Below are 21,368 nucleotides of genomic sequence, written 5' to 3'. Positions count from 1 at the left end.
AATATATACATATACCTGACATGTGTCGTATTTACACCACAGCTCTTGCTCTTTTAATGCATTGAACCCCGTCGGGGGGACGCTGGTGTCGTCACCCAACTGCCGTAGTGACATTTCAGCGTCTTTTCGCGGCCAAGCTGCCCCCCCCCCCCCCCCCCTTTTTAACCGCACACTGCCAAACTTTTTCACGACTCCCGCTTGAACGTAATGCTTGTTATAGGTCTGCGCACTGTTAGCTGTCAGTCCTGTGTGAACATACACACAACAGCAGCAACATGAAGACGGACAATATGCTGTCACATTCGTGTTCTACTGTAGCAGCAGTGTCATTACTTGATGCAAAAATTAGCACCTTCCCATCTGATAATGATAGTTGAGCAGTTTTATTTTGATAGTGAAATATGTGTAATAGTGACATTTGTAAGATAAAGTTAGGTTCATCACTCTAAGGGAAGTGACTGCATGAAGAGTTGCCTTATTTTCTTCCTTTCGTGATAGACACCATATATGTGACTCCAACATAATGACCATAATACTGATGTGACCTATCCATGTGAAATACAGTTTACTGCTGTTGTAGTAACACAATTAGTCACTGCTGATATGAAATTGCAATAATCCATTATTAAAAATGTGCACAAGCCTAAAAGGTCTTTGTGTAGTCACAGCCTCATGTCACCTCACACCAAGTGTGTCGTGCGAGGTGACATTAAAGGTAACACTGGTGTGTTACACTAACCGGCCTGACTCAGATGAGCCTCTCCTCCACTACTCAGCTTTGACTCATTGAGTTGTAAAAAGCTCAGCCAAAGCTGCAGGCGGTGTCTTATCGTATTGACCTGGATGACAGAGATGTGATGTGCGGGGTCAAAAGGTGAACACAGGCAGGTAATGTCTGCAGGACTACCTCAACCTAAGGGCTTAATAAATACTACTGAACAGGTGAAAGAAGAAATACAGTGAGATGGCCAAAATATTAAAGCACAGATAGTCATGTTTCAGGTTATAATGTCAGTTATTGCTTTGTTTTTATGTGTGTGTAGTAACAACTGCATTACACAGGATAATGCAGTTGTCTGTACATTCAGTACTTCCTTAAGAAGAAAGTGAAGTAGCAAATAGATACTACATCTTGTAATATGTATTACTGTAGTGGTCTGGTTTATATCTAGCCTGTATTATATTCTCCCAGGGTGCAGGCAAGGCCCCGGGGACAGAGAGCATCATATATTCCTAATGAACTTAACCTGTGAGGTTTATTTAAAACACATTTCCAGTTTCCTTTCTGAACTATCTAAGATATCTTTATTTTTATGTTTGCTGGCTTCACACCTCTGTCTGTAGAGATGTTCAACTTTAGTTTATCTCAGCTGACAGGAAAAGCACAAGTGTGCTCTTGACAAGGCGTGAAGATGTAATGTTAAGTAGGTGTCTCCATATGCTTGTGCCTGTATGGTGGTGCTGAGCTGATAGCTGATGTAGCATCGCCTCAGTCAATGAAAACATTGTAACTTGGTGGTAAAGCGTTGAACATACAGCGAATGTAGTCCAAACACATACTAAGCAGTCTCTCAGTGGTGTCTTTACACAACGAAGAGATACCAACACTTTTAGTCAACACATCAGATCAGTTCTAATGTTTTGTTGGCCTGATTTTTGAGTCATTTTCTTCATAACAATAATGACATATAAATAATATGCACCACTGTTTTGGCCCCAAGAAAAGAAAAACTACATGATCAAAACTTCCACTTAGTCGATGTCCTCACACTGTTGGGTGACAGTGAAGAATACTGTTGTAATCATGTATCTCTCATTTTCAAATTTGTTTTCCAGTCCAGAAAAGTTATCCGAGACCATAATTGAACCACAACAGTGCACTTGGAACCTGTTTTTCTTTGGGCTGTCTGCAGTCTATTCAGCGGTTACACTGAACAGGTTCAAACTGTGATTTGTCACTTTGTACTACGTTCATCTGATATTCTGTGGTACAGCCCCAGCAGCGCTAACCCTAGACCAAGCTTCTATTTTATATTGACGTCTTAAGAATAGCTTTACTCAAGCAGCACACCTGTAATTCCAGCTTGTTATTGTGCACTTGACACTGAAACGGGAACCTGTTCCTGTTTAAATCTTTCAGTTTCCTTTACCGACGCCTGCCTCTTTTCTCATACTCTTATTTAACTGTTTTTCTGAGGCTCTTTGGCCCTTTCAGTTGTCTAGTTTGGGTGAACCATTATACAGAGTTTTGTCCTCCTTGTACATTCATTTTCTTTCAAAGCCTTCATAGAAAATAACGTCTATTCTACAACCTAAAGGCATGAAAGACCATTCAAAAACACAGTAGTCCTCTCAGACAGCTGGCTGTAGTGAATCAAGCTTTTGTAGCGTACATTCACACTGCAGAAGAAATGACTGGCTTCACCAGCAATAATTTCTTTGATGATACATTTCTAAATTGACTCACTTTCTGTTAGATTTCTAGCTCTGTCCATTAGCTTTACTACTGTTGTACTGTAATGATATCACACAAAGAGTTAGGCCCGTCTAAGACTGCTCACGTCCAAAGTAAACTTTTTTTCAGACATGTGCAGTGCTGCTTGTCTCTGGTGGTTTTATAAGCATAGGTTTATGGTTCTGGCATTGCTTAGCATACACCAAAGAGCCAGTCACCAGTGCATCCGCAGACCACGGTCTTCCAAATGGATGTAATTGCAGAGGTCTGTCCCAGCAACGCTGGCCCCTACTACTGAGGTATGCAGCGGCCCCGACCGAGCGAGGCGGCAGTTGCCTGGTCAGGTGTTGTTTGCGTGTGGTCGCCCATCGGCTATAGATTTTGTGGCATGTGTCCCTCACTGTTAGAAATATTAGCAGCACGTTAAATCAATATGGGAGGCAGTCAGAGAGTTCTCTTATTGGCTGCTGTCAGCCAGAGAATTCAGGCTGAAAATGCAAAGTAAACCTTTGATCAGATTCAGTTGTCTCTCCTTAGCAATCAGAAGACAGGTATAAGTACATTTTAAAGACCAAACAAATTGATTGATGAGCAAGCCTACAGTGTACAGACAGTTGTCGTTTACATCCTTCCTCCAGAATTTAACCTTTTTAACTCACCCACAGCTCTAATGACCTAATGACTATTTCCTCTCCTATTCCATGTAGTCATTGCAAAGTTTTGGCTCTTTTTAAGGTCGGCTGATTCACCACCAAAACTTGATTTTGATTTTTTTTTTATTATTATTATTAGTATTTTATTAAACATTTTGTTTAAAATGTATTAAAGTTTTATTATACATCAAGTAGTTCCAACCAAGCAATTGGTCACCATCCTCATGACAAAAAATAATATTCAGCCATTTCCATGGTAACTTCAGAACAGCCAAAGCTGCAGACAAAACCAGTTAGCTCAGTAGAGGAATTAATCTGAAAGATTATTTTGTTCTTTGTTTCAAGGGTAAATTACAATATCTTGAGCAAATTATCCACCAGAGACGGATGAGCAAAGAAACTCATTGACATTTCATATGCAACAATTACCAGAAGGTGGGAGTTCTTTGAAGTAGTCTTCATCCTCAGGGCCATCATACAGCAGGATCAGACATGATGCAAAGCTTCTCTGCAAACTGATGTATGCCAATTCTAATAACTGTAGGATTAATATGGAGATGATTGATGTTAGAACTGAATAAGCATAATGCAAGTAAAAGCCTGTTGTGTTCTGTGGTTTTCTTGGCAGAGTGATGGAAAAACTATTTTTATTGTGTGTGTTTGACGAAGAATATATCAGAAAATTTAGCTCACAGACCAAAGGATGAAATGTTACGAGCTGTTTTGGAGCATCTGTGCAGCTCAATTAGTATTAGAGACGTGTGCCTGAGAGCTCCAGTTAATCCATGACCATCTCCAATGCAAATTAGGTTGAAGTGGGTTTGATCTCAGCACCACGAGGACCTGTTTGATCTGTGCGGGCTGTGCAGCTCACTGAATGAAGTTGTTGTTGGATGCTGTCCACAGATTGTGTTGAGTCTCTGCCCTGTTTTAAATAGAACATGTTTCCTTTTTAGCGCTCATTTTCTCTACTACTTTATCTCAATAATCAATATAAGTCTGCTGAACATGCTCGGCCCAGCACTCTCACATTTCACCTATTAACCGTTATTCATGCACATGTGATTCACAAGGGCAAATGGCCTGTGCTGCAGATGCCAGAAAGTAAAAACAAAGAACAGCCGCAGCCAAGAGCTGCAGCTATGCCCGCAGTGTAGTGTGAATCCTGAGCATCTGTCTTTGAATCAAGGGTAACATTCATGCAGGGCAGTGCTCCAGGCCCGGCAGGAGAACGAACAACAGAGCACTCCTGCAGGAAATGGATGCCTTTTTGCAGCCAAAGGCTATCTCTAATGGCAGGGATTCCTCTGTGACAGTGGAAACCCTCGTAGGCTTCTTCATGCCCTCTGCTGTCCTTCTCTTCCTCCCAAAACACCTCCTGCTTTAATCACCAAAACCCAGGAGGCCAAAGCCGGAGTCAGAGTTCTTGAGGCTGACGATGAAAAGACTATCTGTGCCATCTAGTAATGTCAGTCCCATTTTTTCTCTGCTTTTATCTCTACAGGAAGGATGAGAAGGAGTATGCACTGAAACAAATAGAAGGCACTGGAATATCGATGTCTGCCTGCAGGGAAATTGCTGTAAGTTTCTGCTTCTCTTTTAATTAGTATGTTTGTTTTCTGAGGCCTTAGATCAAAGTTCAACATTTAGTTTGAGTTTGAGATGAGCAGATTTTGGAGGTATTTCATTTCTGTGCGTTGAGTTCATAGCTGGAGTCAAGACCTGGTTAGCTTAGCATAAAGATTGGAAACAGGCGAAACAGCTGGCCTGGTTCTGTCTAAGGTGAAAAATTATGCTAAGCTAGGATAACAGTGCCCAGACTAAGGCTCCAAAATCAACACACATTTGTCAGAAAGAATGAAAATAAGTATATTTATATGAAAAACAAACAAAAGATGAATGTTGAAGATTATTATGTTGTTGTGTTCAGAGTTTTGTGTGGAGACTATGTGCTGAAATTTAAGCAAGACATCCAGTAAAGGTCCTCCTTGCATTATCGTTTTATCTTTTAATGGGATCACTGGACCTTGCTACTCTCTTTGTGTTTAATTGCTCAGCACTGTATAAAGGAATCTTAAAAGCTCTATTCTCAATTTACTGTCCACCCATGGCTGTGTAGATGTGTAGATCAAGCTGCTCTGTGCTGTAATTGAATTCAGCATTGAGCTGGTGCATGAACAAAGAGACAGGTATATCTTTACACTTAATTATCCTCTGAACATACCACTTTAAACTCTCCGGAAACCTGCCTGTAATGCTTTTAAAATGAACACATACATACAAGAAGAACACATAATGGTCAAGAGCTCTTTCTCTTCTCAGAGTGAGTGTTTTGATGACTTCATCTGATTTATATCAGGGAATTTTCATCCTGTTTAGGCATGATGTGAAAATGTTCTGACTCTACACTATGTTTTTTGGCATCTCTGTCATTGCTGGCCTTGTTGCTCCTGGGTTAGCTTGCTGTTTCTCACACACTGAATTAGCAAATGACAAAAATATCCCCAAAAAAATCCAACCGGCAACTGACAACCCTACAGTTGTCATCAGATCACTTTGATACATAGCAGATGGATGTTTAACTGCGATGGACAAAAGATTGTGATCACATTCACAATCTACTTTGAATGTCTTCTATTTCCAACTTACATATAGCCTCATTGGATAGTCAAGCCATGCTACATGAACAAACCAACAGATTGACGGGGCCAACTGAATGGCTATGCCCATTGGATTAATTAGTTCCTGCGGCTCTTTTTTTATGATTATGTTATCTTTTGGCTTCTGGTTACAACTTCAAATGAAAGGTTTTAATCACCATCACCAATATACAAAGCCTACTGTATGTTGTGTCTTTTTATTTAAAGTCTGGCTATAGACTTTTTCTATAGATTTTCTGCCAGATCACCCACCCTTAAACTAGAGCCAATTGAAACGTAAAGTTTCCTTGAATAGAAATGACTGGTTTCTCTGGCTTTGAACTTTGTTGGAAACATTTGGGATAATAAAAGTACATGACTCGACAAAATCTGTAACATAGATTCGAGCTGATTTGAGACACCTTATTGTGGCAGTGTTATATATTATAGATCAAGATTAACAGAATAATTCAATTAAGCCATGTACAAGACTTTCACATGGTCTTCAGCAAATACTTGGGTGTGGGTCTACTTGCCACAACTCGTCCTCTCAGAGGCTGAACAGAGAAAGACGCTTTGACAGGCAGATGATGAGTTATGTAACCGTCTCTGGTTTCTAGTATAACACATCCAACTGGAGGGACGCTATAGGACATATGGTGCAAACACTGTCAGTGAGAATATTTTCATTACCTCACATTTCACCCATAGCGCACATTCAACATTTGACATTCACAGTTCCTCTTTTTGCCAACAATAATCCACAATTTATGAAAAAAGCCTAAATGTGTGCAGATGTGGTGGGTGGTGCGGGGTGGTGAAGAGCTTTGAGATGTAAAAGCGCCGGATTATTTAGCCTACTGTGCAGTTGTCTTTTTCTCCTTGCTTAATAATGGTGTCAGATCAGCTGTAGGTTGTGTGGTGTGACTGTGTGTAAAAATAGTTCCACAGATAAAGCAGAGGTATTGTCACACAACAAGATACCAGGCTCAGGGCCAGTGTCCCCGTAATCTACAGTACGCTCTGTAAGTGTTTATTTTGGACCCTCTAAGCTGGAGAACAAGAGTTATCAGAAAACACATGAGCAGTGTTCGCAGAGTACTTTACATTTTTTTATGGTGCAGTATCATAGGCCTCAATACACTTTACAGAAAACAGCATACAGTAGTTATTAAACACAAAGAGAACATCATAAAAGCAAAACACACAAAAGTGTAAGTTATTTCAAGCATGTGAGTAACAGCCTGCCTCTCTGAACTGTTTCACACAAATGCAGCATAGTTGGAGCGTTTTTGCAGGCTTTGTGGGTGTGATTTCAATCCTTATTGAACGTTTCCCACGGCTGCTTTACAGTGAAAACCAGAATTAACATGTTTGACATTTTTTTTACAAAAGTTACTAAAACAACTGATGCTGTCATCCAAAAATGTATGAGTCATAACTACCAAAATGAAATCATAAGGAAATAAAAACCTCACTATCTAACTTTTATCTAATAACAAAAAAAGGCAGAGCAGAGAACCAACTGGCCCAGTCCCCAGGTAGTGAACAACACAAGTATCTCAGCCAAAAACAAGTTAACACAATTATTAATGATTACCAATGATCACAATTTAATCCACAGGTATAATACCAAGAGGCATTGGGCTCTCTGTTTTGTTTTGTTGTTGTTTTGTTACTGTTGGGTCATTTGGCCCACTGCCAAACAAAATAATAAAATATAAGTCTAAAAAAAAAAAGACATGACTGCCAGGCTGTAAAAATGATTATCTATCTATCCATCCATTTTCTTTAACCACTTATCCTCATCGTGGGGGTCAAAATGAATATCCTTGACCTGGTCCAGAAGAACAACCCACATAACACCATTCTTATCTGCTTTATATTGGCCTCCTGTCAAATTCAGGATTCATTTTAAAGTTGTTGTTCTCAAGGTCTATAGGGGAATTTATAGAGGAGAGGTAGAAAACAGGGTATCTTTGTATGCAGATGACCTGCTTTTGTATACAACAAATCGCTGGATGGATGGATCCATCAATATAATGTTTATTTTGAAGGAGTATGGCAAGATCTCAGGTTACAAATTAAACTTGTCAAAGAGTGAGCTGTTCCCAAACTGCCCAAAACTGTTCATACTCACATTTTCATTAAAAAAGAAAAGAAAAGGAAGACTCCACCAGTGGTTCATCAAATTCTGGGGGCTCATGGCAAAGAAGCAGGTGCATGGACACAGTTTATGTCAAATGAATTCAAAATCTATTGATTCATGTATGAATTGCTGTGCCACAGCTCAGATTCCTGCTTCTGGCTGGAGAAGAGATGAGAGCTAACAGAAGATATACATTCTAAGGAGTTGTAATATCAGCCAAGTTTTTCTATATGTTATTTTCACCACTAAAAGTATTTTCACCACACAATCCCCACATTTGTAAGCAGCCACCTGTTAGTTTGTTCTTGACAGCAGGACTCATCCTCCAGACTGAACCTTTTTGTATCCCGGGGCTTTGTTTGCATCCAGTTAGCATATATGCAGAATCACACTAGGGCTCATTTTCCTACCCTGAAAGGAACCTCAGTGTATCAAGAAAATCAATAGGGAGTTGGAAAAGTACCAAGTTAAATAATGTAATACCAAAAACATGAGGTCTTTATTTGGTTTTCAAAGTAGTTCTTGTTTTAGCACTGCTGCAAGACTGTTGACCAGGTCCAGAAGAATAACTCACATAACACCCATCTTATCTGCTTAACATTGGCTTCCTGTCAAGTTCAGGATTGATTTTAAGGTTCTTGTTCTCAAATATAGAGCTCTGCAGGCACCAGCATGTATATCTGATCTGCTCTAACCTTATATCACAAGTTAGTCACTTGACCAGGGATTAATGGGTGTGCCTCGTACATGTCTGAAAATAAAAGATGATGCCTTCGAAGAGACACATCAAATCTCCCAGAACCCCATCTTTTGATAAGACTATCCAGTGGATTCACTTCATCACTGTATGGCTTTAGAGGTAAAATGTCACTGCAGTAACATCTTGATTACCTCTGCCTTCAACCTGGGTTAGTCAGTTGGGTAGCTGCTAGAAAAATTGTCACATTCCACCTGCTGTTTCAGGGTTTCGTAGGTCGCTCTTCAGGAGAACATTCCTTGCTACACCTAACAATGTGGCATCACCTGTAATACAATATATTTTGTAACATCCTCTTTGAACACCTCCCATTAGAGTCATGCTCCACTTTAATGTCTCACTTCATGTCAAATCAGCTCTGAGATGCACAACGTTGACAACTGTCATTTTGTGCATTTTTGGGGTCATATCTGTTGTTCTTGGGTTCTGTCTGTTGATTCTCAACAGCAGGACTTGAAGCTCTGTAGTATAAAGTTGTTTTCCATCCCCATAAATTGAGTGGAACAAATTGTTTTATACAGCTATTTGGATATGTTAATGACTCAGTCTCATGAATGAACGCTTAATCATGTGCAGGTGGAGTTTATCAAGTTGAAGCTTGTGTAGTTTGTGTAATCTCACTTGGAGCACTCATTCAAGCAAAAGTCACAAAAGAGTTGAAACAACGATATAAAAGGGTTGTAGTGTTACAATAAAAAGTTTTTCATATAATGTTTTTTAAAGTTGCCCTGTTCTTGCAGTTAGTTCCTTTTGACTTCCTGTCTTCAGTTGAGCCACGTTGTTTCCTCGGACCGGTTCATCCTGTTTCTTTCTCACAGCTTGTAAATATCTGGATCTCAGTAGGTGTCATATTCCTGTGGTATCTGCTCACAATCTCTCTCTCTGGTCTTGCTAGCGGCTTCTCTGCCCAACAAGGTGAATGAGAATGAGTCATGGCCTTGGAGACTCAAGATGTTGTCTCATCAGATGATTAGTCATCACATGGCAGGTGATGAGTCACACCTAAGACCTCTGGCAGAAGAATCTCACGTTCATTTTTGTTTACATCGAGTTACTACAGGTGTTGTCATGGATTCAACGGTGACTTTCATTCACCTAAAAGAATAGTACTACAGAGTTCTCACGCAGTGTTGTTACTTGGACAAGCAAACCATTGAACCAAAGAACAATTGTCTCTTTCTAAACCTCTCTGATGGTGGCAAAGTAGGCCTGTTTTGATAACTGCTGTCAGGGAAACTGAAAATAAGATGTATTTTGTCATGGTGTTAGCAGAGTTCTTTTCCAGAATCATCTAATCAGACCATGATAGTGTCTCCTGAGAAACAAACTGGGGCGTTTTCACTTCTGCTTTTCCTGAAATAATGAACACTAACAAATAATCATTACTTACTGATGTCTACTGCTGCCCTGTACAGTAGTCCAGACAGAAAGCCCCAGTGTCATGTTTCAGCTTTTTAGAAAGTAGACGCTAGTGGAACAATGCCATGAAAACAGGAATGGGACTTTGATTGTGTGTATTAAAACCAGGTAATGTTCTTGCATAGGTTGTAGTAGGCTGTGGGGCCGTCATTGTAGTAAACATATGTACAAATGTGAGAGGACAGTTAGGTAAATGCATCTCAATCCTTCCTGATTAAGCAGCACAGAGCAGTTAGACAAGTTAGACACAGAAATGGTGTAGACAATCCATTAAAATTTTCAAAATCAATCCCGTGTAGACTCGAATTGTAAAAACAGAAAAAGGGAGCCTGCTTATCCATGGTAGAAGCATATAATCTAAGCCGTGCCCAGTGGAATTTAGGGGTTAGTGGTGATAAAGGGAAGTTTTATTTATTTCCTCTGTGTTTCAGACACTGTATGTCTTTTTCTTGTTAACATGACACAGTGGCAGCAGAAGTGCCAAACAAGTGAAAACAACTGCTCATAGAAACTCATCTTTGTCAGTTAAGGCTTAAGAACATGTGCGGAGTGTAAAAACTGTATGCAGGACACCTGGATTGCATTGAGCAGAGGAACGCAGGTAGCAGTGTGTCCTTTCCACCATTATGTCCAGCAGCGCAGGACTCACCTCGCTTGTTTCCTCGCCTGAACATTACAACCACCAGAAATTGGTTTAGCTCAAAAAATCTTCTCGACTTGCCCAGCAGAACAAAGGAGCCTTTGTGCCTCCCAAAACCACCACCTCGCTTCGTTTAGCAAACTGTGCAGTTCAGCAACTGGCATGCCACATGCAGTCGAGTTGAGGCGGGAAGGGTGGAGAGAGGTTGGTTTGGCTGCAGTGTGCTTTTGGTTTCTGCAGCATAAAATGACCAGGGTCTTTTATGATTTTTCCATGTCCGTGTCCATGTACCCCGTTTAGGATTGTAGAAATCCAAAAGAGAGTAATACAGTAAATCAATGAACTTTTATTGACAAGGTTTGCTGTTTGATGGATTTACATGACATCGAAAAGCTCATGATCGAGGCAAACATGCTTTTCAACATGACAGTGCAGTGTGAAGCAGGTTGAGTGAGAGCGGCATCAGATAAAAATGGAAAAAAAAACTAGTAAGTGATGACATGACAGCTATTTGAAGCCATACAGGGTTCATTTTCTAAGTAATCATTTGAATCCTGATCCTGGACCCTGAATCTGTTACCACACATTCAAATGCCTCCACTGCTTTTGAGATGAGGGGACACTTTCTGTTTCTATTTTGGGCGTTGACCTGAAAGTAAAAAAGATGAGGATCAAAAACAGACAGAACTTCAGGTCTCATAAATAAAGGAGTAAACACGTGGAGGTCACAAGGGGACCTCAGCACAATGTTGAATATGCTTTTTTTTCTTGTTTCCTACTTACCACGCTCCCCTGCTTCTTTTGTCGTCCATCCAGGTGGTTGCAGCCTAGCTACATTCTCTCAGTCAGCTCAGTAACACGGCCTGCTGAAGTTTGACAGCCTTTAAACCCCTGTGGCAGTCTGTGTTTACATAATGCTTGGGCAACTTGGGCAAATCCTCTAGTAGCCGGTTGTGGGAGGTGAGCTGACTTGTGTAGGTTGAGTTGTGTTCATTAGGGTGTGGTGTGTAAATGACAGGAGCCCAGGTAAAACAGGACCTGGTTTTTCAGGATCAGCTAGGTTTTGTTTGTTTTTTGAGAGAGTTGTGAGAATACAGCGGTGTGAATTGTGGTTTTATTTTAGACAGAACAACAGAGTTATTAGGCAGTATTACAGTTCAGTCACAACTAATAGCAAAAGTCATGCCTCCATGAAGGTTCTAATGTTCAAGACTGGCCTGTTTTAGTTAGTAGATGTACATAATAAACTGGAAGCTTTATGTAAGTAATTATTGACCCAGGTTGGGGCTGGACACATTATCAGGAACATTCATTCTAATAAGTTGTTTCAAGACATAATAACAATATTTGACTTGCAAAACAGTGTTTAAAATTAAATGGGTGTCATTGAACTGCAGGAAATCTAGTAAGTAAGTATAATACTGAATTTGGTAAAAGATGTACCTTAGTTTGTTTCTAACAACATTACATTTCGTGAAAGAATTCTGAAGTTTGTGTTCCATAAACAAACAAGAAAATATAATGTAATATACAGTTATTCTTAATACCTGCCACTGGATTGAATACAGTCGGATTTCCCTCGAAAATCAGACAAAACAAGGTGGTGGAAACAGTACCGCCGCTTAGTCTTTGTTCTTGTAAATAGTAAAAAAAAAACAAACATTGAATATAATTTTAGATAATAAATTCCAACTGAAATGATGTACCCATTGTAACATTTAAAAAATAAAAACACGCTTGCAGATTAGCTTGCTAGTGGTCGTGCTAGCATGGCTAACTCTTGTAACCTTTGCCTCGCAGGTCTACTCCCTCAGGGTGACGGATGTTTAAAGCAAACTGTTTTTAGTAATTTTACTGTTTGCTTTCTCTTCCAAATACCTCTGTTTAACCTTGGTGTTTAGTTTTAAACCTGTCAGACCTCTCATTGGTCTTTTTAACAATGCAGATGTGTTCGTCGACCTCAGCAGTCCCCATTACTGAGTGAAGTGTTATTATAAACTGCAGCAATGACACCAAAAGCATGAAAATAAAACTTGAAAGCGGAATGATCCTTGAAGCACTGGAGGTCATTGTTTCACCACAATATGATTCTGTTGAAAAGACAAAAATATGAAATCATGAATAGTTTCCGTCTCCACAGTTATTACAGTAGAAGTCCATTCACCCACTTGCTCCTGTATCACATCTGTTCCCTCTATTAAGTTTGACCTTTGTGAATTGAAACACTGTTCATGAATTTCATTATTCCCATGAAACGAGTCTTGTTTTCCCCGTCGGTTACAATGGCTTTTGTTCCGCTAAATGTTCCGACCTCGTAAATATTCCCCCCTTTTTCTTTTTTCTCTCTTTTTGCCATAGCTGCACATGTGGGCAGATACAATGTGAACACTGGCTCAAATAACTAAAGGATGTTATTTTGCTTTTGATAGCCTCAGTAAAGAGAAACATGCAATCACTCCCACAGTAAAAATGATCCACTGCAAGGCGATGTAATAAATTGGCTTAAAGGTAGAAACATAAAATTACAGTCCTGCTTCAACTTTCCTGCGTCAGTCTCCATCAGGCAGCCTGTGTTTTCTGGCCCACATCAGCCATTCTTCCCCACCACGCTCATCACTGTGCAAACAGGAACATATCTTAGTTGTATTTGTAGAGGGTGTAGGTTTAAAAGCTCCAACACGTGGTTGCTAGGGATCAGATGAGTGCTTATGTCTCGCTGTCAGTTAAATGGAAGAGTGTTTGATAAAGACACACAGAGGATATGTGCTCTAGTAAATACGCTACATCAAAAGAAATGTATCTACAGACATCGCTGTATTCATCATCCTTGATCCGGCACTAAACCTATCGCCCCTGAAGCTGCAGCTTAAAGACACAGCTGAGTCAGCAGTATTTTTCTGTAAAGAACACCAAATGGCTGCTGCTACAGTACTGCCGTACTGATGACTCGCTGTGCCAGTAGCCGTCACTTTGTGCATTCTGGAGGGATAAGGCTTGGCGTGCATGTTTCCCTCCCGCAGACAAAGCTGCAGTGTTTGTCTCTCTAACCAGTGGCAGGCAGAGCCCTGCACAGAGAGCCGGCCTGCCCCTGCAGTGGATTTATCGACCCGCTGCTCACCAGCCGCATGAGAGTAGCCATCAATCAGTCCTCATGAGCAGATGATCCAGGGCAGGGCTGTTTTTTTTTTGTTGTTGTTTTTTATGGGCTTTTCTTTCCCACAAAACCTCAACCTTCTGCCAGGCTGATGTGTTGTGAAGATACAACACTAATCTGTAACATACATGGGTTATTCAAGCCACTTGAATACATTTTTTTATTGGAATATTGTAAGTTTCAGGCTAGTGTTAGTCATCTGTAACCTCAGAGAACAGTCTTTAAACTTTTTTGACTTTTAAACCAGTGGTTAAACAACAGGTCTTTGTCCATTAATAACAACTCAATTAATACTCAATAATCAGTGAAAATGTCAGAGTATCCTGACAGTTTGTTTTGCTATAACAATCACGTAAAAAGATAAGACAAAAACGCAAAAATCATTCTCTGTTGCGTACTTGAAGGCATGTTAAAGAAAGTAAATCAGGCTGTTGTGGGAGCAGTTGTTCTGCTTTACAGAAAAGTGAGTAGTTGAATCATAGCCACTGCTCCTAAGTAACAGCCACATTGGTTTCAGCTCTCTCAAACCAAAGATAACATCAGATGGTTTCAGTCGACTGTAAATCTGAAGACAGCGTTGGCAAGATGTCTTCTTTCAGTTCTCATGCACAGGCTAAGAAACTGGCCAGTGACCTGAAAACACATCGGGGCCTTGAGTAGCCCTCTTTAAAGGTGGACTCACAGCCCCGGTCAGAGTCTGGCTAAGCTGTGAATATTTGGTGCCCGTCCAGAGAGTGCTTTCTCTTCGAGGCCTTTACAAAAACATGACCTATTTTACTCAGAAGGGGGACAACCAGCCTGTTTACTCTGCCGTGTTTGATTCTTGCCTTTTCTTTCATATTTTAACCAAATTAAACACACTGATTAGTATAATTCTTGTACAGTGTTGGTTCAGTCAGTGTGTCTCTTTCTCCTAATTGATGATCAGCATCATTTTGCAGCGGAAAACAGTTCAATATGATGACGTTCTGCAGTCCGCTCACAGCGTCGCCCCCCCCCCCCCTTAATCCCTGCACATGCTGAAGAATGGCCTGAATGGCCTTTGCCTAATAGTGCATAAAAGTGAGTCACAAGATTTTTTGCACATGGAAAATGTTCCCACAGGGCACCCGGCTCTCTGTGACTAAGGCTGGATTACAGACGTGTGATTATGGCCTGTAGTGGTGTTTTCCCAGGACTTGGTTTTATTGTTTTATGTTATTATACCAGCAGCTTGCAAACATTCAAAATTAACGATGTTAAGCCCTTGTAAATGTATTTATTTACAGCCCAGATAATTATATGTTTTGCATGCCACGATGTGTCGGATGGCTTGAGAAAATCATCTCCTCTGTGATGTTTTGTGACTGTCACGTGAGAACAAGCAGGGAAGTCATTTTATGGTGCCTTTTGAACTGGTTTTGTTTGCATTTTTTTCTCTTGTACAAACATACCTAGATGAGCAGTTGTGGTTGGGTCATGCATACGATATGTAGCAATGCCAATGATAACCACCTTCGACCTTCTCAGTTGGATTGTCAGGCTGCACGCAAACACAGTAAATGGATTCTTCGATAAATGCAGGTTTTTTACTATTTCACAATCTAAGTGAATCAGAAGTTTACATATGACTGTGCCTTTGAATTCCAGAAAATTATGGTTTTTGAAGCTTGTGATAGGTTAATTGACATCATTTGAGTCAATTCAGGGTACACCTGTGGATGTGTTTTAAGGTCCAGTGGACCAGGCTCATCCTTGGGCAGTTTCCAAAAAGCCTGCAAGTACTATGGAGGGGAGCTGGCACCTCTCCAGGTACTGGTCCACCCACTATACTTTGGCCCATGCTGGACTTGAACCAGCCATCTTCCTACTGCCACCCCCCATTCTGCCAAGTCAATCTTGTAACTGGTAACTGGTGCAAAATATCTATATCCATCAAGTCCCATATCAACGTAACCTGAAAGGCTTCTCACCAGTGAAGAAACCATCGCCCTAAAACAGCCATGTGGAAGCCACAACTTGCAACTTCACATGGTGACAAAGACCTTTTTTGGAGGAATATCCTCTGATCTGAAACAAAAATTGGGAGGAAAAAGGCATGTAGGCCTGAGAACACCATCCCAGGTGGCAGCATCATTTATAAAGGGTACCTTGATGAAATAGGTGCTGGTGCACTTCACTGAAAAAAAGGAGTCATGAGGAAGGACAATTATGAGGAGATACTGAAGTACATCTAAAGATGTCAGCCAAGAAGTTAAAGCATGGTCACAAATCAGCCATCCCAAAGGACAATGACCGCAAGTCTACTTCCAAGTATTTGATGTGGGCAAGAATGAGTAGTAGGTGTACATGTTACCACAGCTCCTAGTGGTTTCACAGACAAGGAACCTGAGAGCCACAGATGAGGAATGTCTGAGACCCGACAGTAGCCTAGTATACAGTAAATGGGTTAAACACGCATTCGTGATCCCTCATCAAAAGCTGGGCATGTGTGAAAGTGGTATTAGTGCCACATAGTGTTGCTTTCATCAACGAAAATTATGACTAAATATCGTCGTCAACGAAACTTTATCACATGACGAAAACGAGACGCAACGTAAATGCTAGTCATGTGACGATAACTATAATTAAATATATAATGCAATATTGTTGACGAATAAAAACAAGACTAAATCAAATTAAATCAAATCAATTTTATTTGTATAGCCCAAAGTCACAAAGTACATTTGCCTCAGAGGGCTTTACAATCTGTGATTTACAAAATAAAAACTCTGTTAAAATGTCTATTCATTTTCGTTGACTAAAACGAGACGAAATGTTATAACGTTATTTTGTCTCGTTTAGTCACATTGTTATTAGTATTGCAGTATTACAGTATTTCTGTTTCCTGTGTCTCACTTCAGGGGCTGCATCAGGTCGCACTGCGCAGTCGCAGGCGACGTCACTTTCTCAATCCCCACTCGCGGCATTATTTAGAAGATGCAGCTGCGGTGGGTTTGCGTTATCGACAGACAACTGACACAGAGAAAGGGACCGATGACTGGCCAGCCGGCCATTTGCCATTGGAAGAAAAAGAAGAAACAACATTTGGACACACTTTCATTACATAGAAGTGGAAAAGAAAACGGAAATGGATGAATGAATGTATTCAATTTTTTTTGGCATTGTCATGGCATTTCATTAGTCTTCAGTGTCTGGAATGGATGTATTCTTGAGTCTATAAGGTAACAATAATATAATAATAAGACAACCTTGTTTGAATTGTGAAATGGATTTGGCTAAAATAAAATTTTGGTTTCATCTATACTACTAGGTACTTATACTATATTGACTGGGATAAATGGAATTACATTACTAAAAAGAGACTAAAATACAATTTTCACTGACTAAAACTAGACTGAAATGTCATCAGTTTTCGTCGACTAAAACTAGACGAAAATAGTCATGGATAATTCTGACTAAATAAGACTAAAATGCTCAGACTTTTAGTTGACTGAAACTTGACTAGACTTAAAACAGTATGAACGTGACTAAAACTAATAAAAACTAAAATTACAGCTTGACACAAAGACTAGACTAAAACTAAAATTAAAACAGGCCACCAAAAACAACACAGAGTGCCACATTGAGTCGATGATCATATGAGGTCTTAGTGGGTTTGTCCCATCCAGCGCACAGCCCTCAGCGTTGAAAGTGGTGCCATTGAGAGGGGGAGCATCGAGTATGAGCCTTAAGCCCAGGGCTTATTACCACAATGCCCTATTATAGCCTGTGGATTAAGGTTGTGATTAAACACAAACCTCATTTCCCCATCCAGAGGCCAAATCAAACAGCCTGGATACAATTCCCGCATTATTCCCCTCAGTTTGTCCTTCCGTCGCTTTCCATGCTGAGGCCATCCTCAACTGCCTTGTGGATACAACAAAAGTTGAAATATAGTATTTTCTGCTGTGCAGTTAATCCAGTTATCACAATTGTGTATTATTGTTATTTTAATGATTCCGCTCATTTGTTTTAGATCATCAAAAAAGGGTGGCTCAGGGCAGTGATGTTCAGTACAGCTTTGTTTCTCAGCCAAAAACTGCTGAAGGAGTTGGGCTCAGGTAGAATGAGACTTGTAGTTGCACTTGTGTGTAGTCAGGAGTACTGCTGAGATCACCTTAATGAAGTCCAGGTCAATTCCAAGACCACATCCAGAGTTGAAGTTCTATTAAGATCAGACAGCAGATCAGAACAAAAAAAGTGATTAGTGTTTTTTTCTGGGTACTCAAAGATGCTTGCATTGACATGATCTAAGTAGTACCAGTGCAGTCCTGCTTGTGAGTGTGTAAGAGAGCAGCTCTGCCATGTAACTCAGGATTTGTGTCAATGGATTCTCTGAAATTAGAGCCTTTCCTTGTGCGTAGCTGACCTGATTTCAAGACTCCAAGGTATTTACACAGCTTTAGTTACTCTTTGAGTGTGACTTTGGTTCACGTTGGTGTTTGGCTGTCAGAAACACTCACGGCAGGCTTGTGTTTTCGTGAGTTCTCTCTCTGTGTTACACAATTACTAAGCAAATAGGATATTTTGTGCTTAATTTTACTCTTTTGAAAAAAGCAAAGTGCACACATAAGAACAAGCACATTGGAGTCACACTGCTGTTTTTCTCTCCATCTTTCTGTAGGTGAAGTACAGTAAGAGTCATGACAGCCTGTAAAACTGAATAATTCATTCAGTGGGTGGTATTCACTGTACATTTTCAGCTCTGTCTCCCTCCCTACTGAAACACCCTGCAGACATGGAGGCCTGTCTAAAGGACATGATTGATTATAGATCGTCTGCGGATGGGTCAACAAATGGCACAGTGCTGATGGCAGTGGGTGAAGCCAATGAAGCGGTTACAAAGACAGAGAAAGAGGCGCTGCTTGAATGATGCAGCACAGTATGCAGCATTAGCCAGGATGATGTCCTCCATTATGCAGCTGTCTCACTGCTAACCTCCATTACGCCTTCAGCTGCTGTTCCAGCCAGGGTCTCACTGATAAACGAAAAGATAACAACAGATGTTCTCACGCTGCTCCTTTGAAGCTGCTAAGACTGATTCAATTAATTTTATATGGGGACCCCTAAATGCTGCCTTTCTACGACGGGACAGCTTTCCCACTGAAATCACATTTTCTGAAGTGTCACCTGATAGCGCTCCTACATATTCATCAGTGATCAATAAAAAAACATTTTTCAACACAAAACGTTTTCGGTGGAAGTTGTGTGAGGTGTTTTTTTAATTTTTTTGAGGTAGATGCAAATTACTATATTTTGTCTGTGATGCCAGATTATAGGTTTTCAGACCGTGAGGCGCACCCATGTAAGTAATTGTGGAAGTTAAAGGGGGAAATGCATGCTGGGAATACCCTGTGTGTATTCAGCTGCTGTTTACATCTCCAGAGCATCATGGGAACAGTAGTTTAAAACTTGGCTTAATTAAAAAAAAAATTCAAATCATTGGATCACACCAGTGTTTATCCTCTGGAGACAATGAATGCGTTTCTCTTCTATTAATAGTAATGGATATTTCACTCTGGTTCACAGTGTTGGAGTGACACAGTGCATTAGGTGCGTGAGGTGCTTTGAAATTGAATTCTTTATGCTTGTTATTTCGGCTTCATTTATCCCCTTATTAAGGGACATGTCTGATTTTTTTCTTACGGTGATGTATGATTAACAAAATCAGACAAAGAGCTAATGAGCTCATGTTGTTAAGAGGATTACACAGTCATTTACAACGCTGTGTTTTAGAGTGTATTCACATGGCTGCTGACTCATCCACACTGTGTGGGGCGGTTGTCATATAGATGTCTTCCTTAAAATTCAGATTTTGCATATAGAGGACATACTCTAGCCAACATTTCAGATATATGAACATTTTTTACTTAAATCCCGACAGCATTAAATTAAACATTTATTGATTACTGGATCTTTTAATTACTCTTTTGTCATTTGTGTGCAATGTGTATTCATGCTGTAAATGAATTAATTCACAGTACTCTAAGGAGGTTTGCATTAGAGCCTCCAAATGGCATGTATTTCATTACCCATCTCATTATTCCATGTCGTTTTGGCTGCGGCACACGATCATTTTCAAGGGAATGGGCTTGATTAATCTGCATACATGTCTCACAGGACGCTGTTTGTGCCCGCGTGGTAAATTTATTCTCCCTCACAGTTTTGCACATTGTTGTATTGCAAAGCTTCAGGTTAATTTTTGTCCTCATATGAATCTGTAAATTGAACATTAACCATGATTTTAGTTTCGATAGACAGGTCACCACACTGAAGGAATTTGCACTTTGTCTCAAATGATGCAACAGTTTAAGGTTTTCCTTCAGGAGAAGATTTTGCGATTTTTAGAGGGTAAAAAATTGTGTTTTACAGCTACTGTGAATGTTTGAGCTGGAATGAAATGTCCCTTTTCTGTGTTTATTACACACTAATATGACTATGACAAAGGTAAAAGGCAAAAAGGTGAATTATACGGAGGAAAGAAACAGCTTTCATATTGCCATATATTGCATACACAGGTACCGATATATCTGTGATAGGCCAATATCGGCCAACTGAAACAATCCTGTTTAAGAAAAGGTTGGCATGCAGTGTAAAATATAAATAAGAAAACATTGAAACCCCATATTTAAAAGAAAGAGGCAACTTATCAGTTGATTATTTTTGGAAAATGATATGCCCATTTAAAATTTGAGAAGTTGGACAGTGAATGAAGTTGGACAGTGGCAATGAAAGACTGTAAAAGTTGTAAAATGCTAAAACATAGTTAGTGACATGATTGGGTATAAAAGAGCATCCAGAGTCTTGGTGAAGTAAAGATGGAGATGGATCCAACTGTGCAAATAGTGTAACAATTTAAGAATAATGTTTCTCAATGTGAAGTTGCAGAGAATCTGTGGATTTCATCGTCTACGTTACAGAATATAATTGATCAATCGACTTGAATGTCTCATTTTGTGTTGAATTGACCCATTTCCGTCGTGTCTTCCAGCTGTTACGAGAACTGAAACACCCAAATGTGATCGCCCTGCAGAAAGTGTTCCTGTCCCACAGTGACAGAAAGGTTTGGCTCCTCTTCGACTACGCCGAACATGACCTTTGGGTGAGTTTCCGTCCGTGCTGCATGTACAGTACATGTGTACGCCATGTCACCTGATACCTCCTTCACTGGAGCTGACAGCAGACTTTGACGGCCCTTTACACAGAAAAGGTTTCCTGATGTTCAGAACTTGAATTAGTGTTGTGCTTGACTGTGGAAGTGAAATTCCAAATCATGTGGCTAACATACATTTATTTGTGCTGAGGACATGTGAGGGAGACTAGAAGCAGCAGTATTTCCATATTATTGAATATAAATAAAGATAAATGTATCAACTTCAGAGTTTTTCTTTAACTTGTCTTACGTTACGGATACATTTTCCTCTTTGCGTGTTGTTTTCTTGTAAATGTCCACTGTTTCACTCCACAAGCACCACTGAGGT

General features: G+C 40.1%; 1 protein-coding gene across 2 annotated transcripts in view; it reads left to right on the top strand.

The window, feature by feature from the left end:
• Positions 1 to 21,368, top strand: part of cdk19 (cyclin dependent kinase 19) — a 52,275-nt gene that overhangs the window by 589 nt on the left and 30,318 nt on the right. For both annotated transcript variants that reach the window (XM_027284187.1, XM_010730035.3), the window contains exons 2-3: positions 4,613 to 4,688; positions 20,879 to 20,989. In XM_027284187.1, the coding sequence (XP_027139988.1) occupies positions 4,665 to 4,688; positions 20,879 to 20,989 (135 nt within the window). In that variant the 5' untranslated portion in view covers positions 4,613 to 4,664. The remainder of the gene's footprint in view (positions 1 to 4,612; positions 4,689 to 20,878; positions 20,990 to 21,368) is intronic.

Source organism: Larimichthys crocea, chromosome XI (genome assembly GCF_000972845.2).
Source record: "Larimichthys crocea isolate SSNF chromosome XI, L_crocea_2.0, whole genome shotgun sequence".
NCBI classification, from domain to species: domain Eukaryota; kingdom Metazoa; phylum Chordata; class Actinopteri; family Sciaenidae; genus Larimichthys; species Larimichthys crocea.
This window is presented reverse-complemented; position numbering and strand designations above follow the sequence as displayed.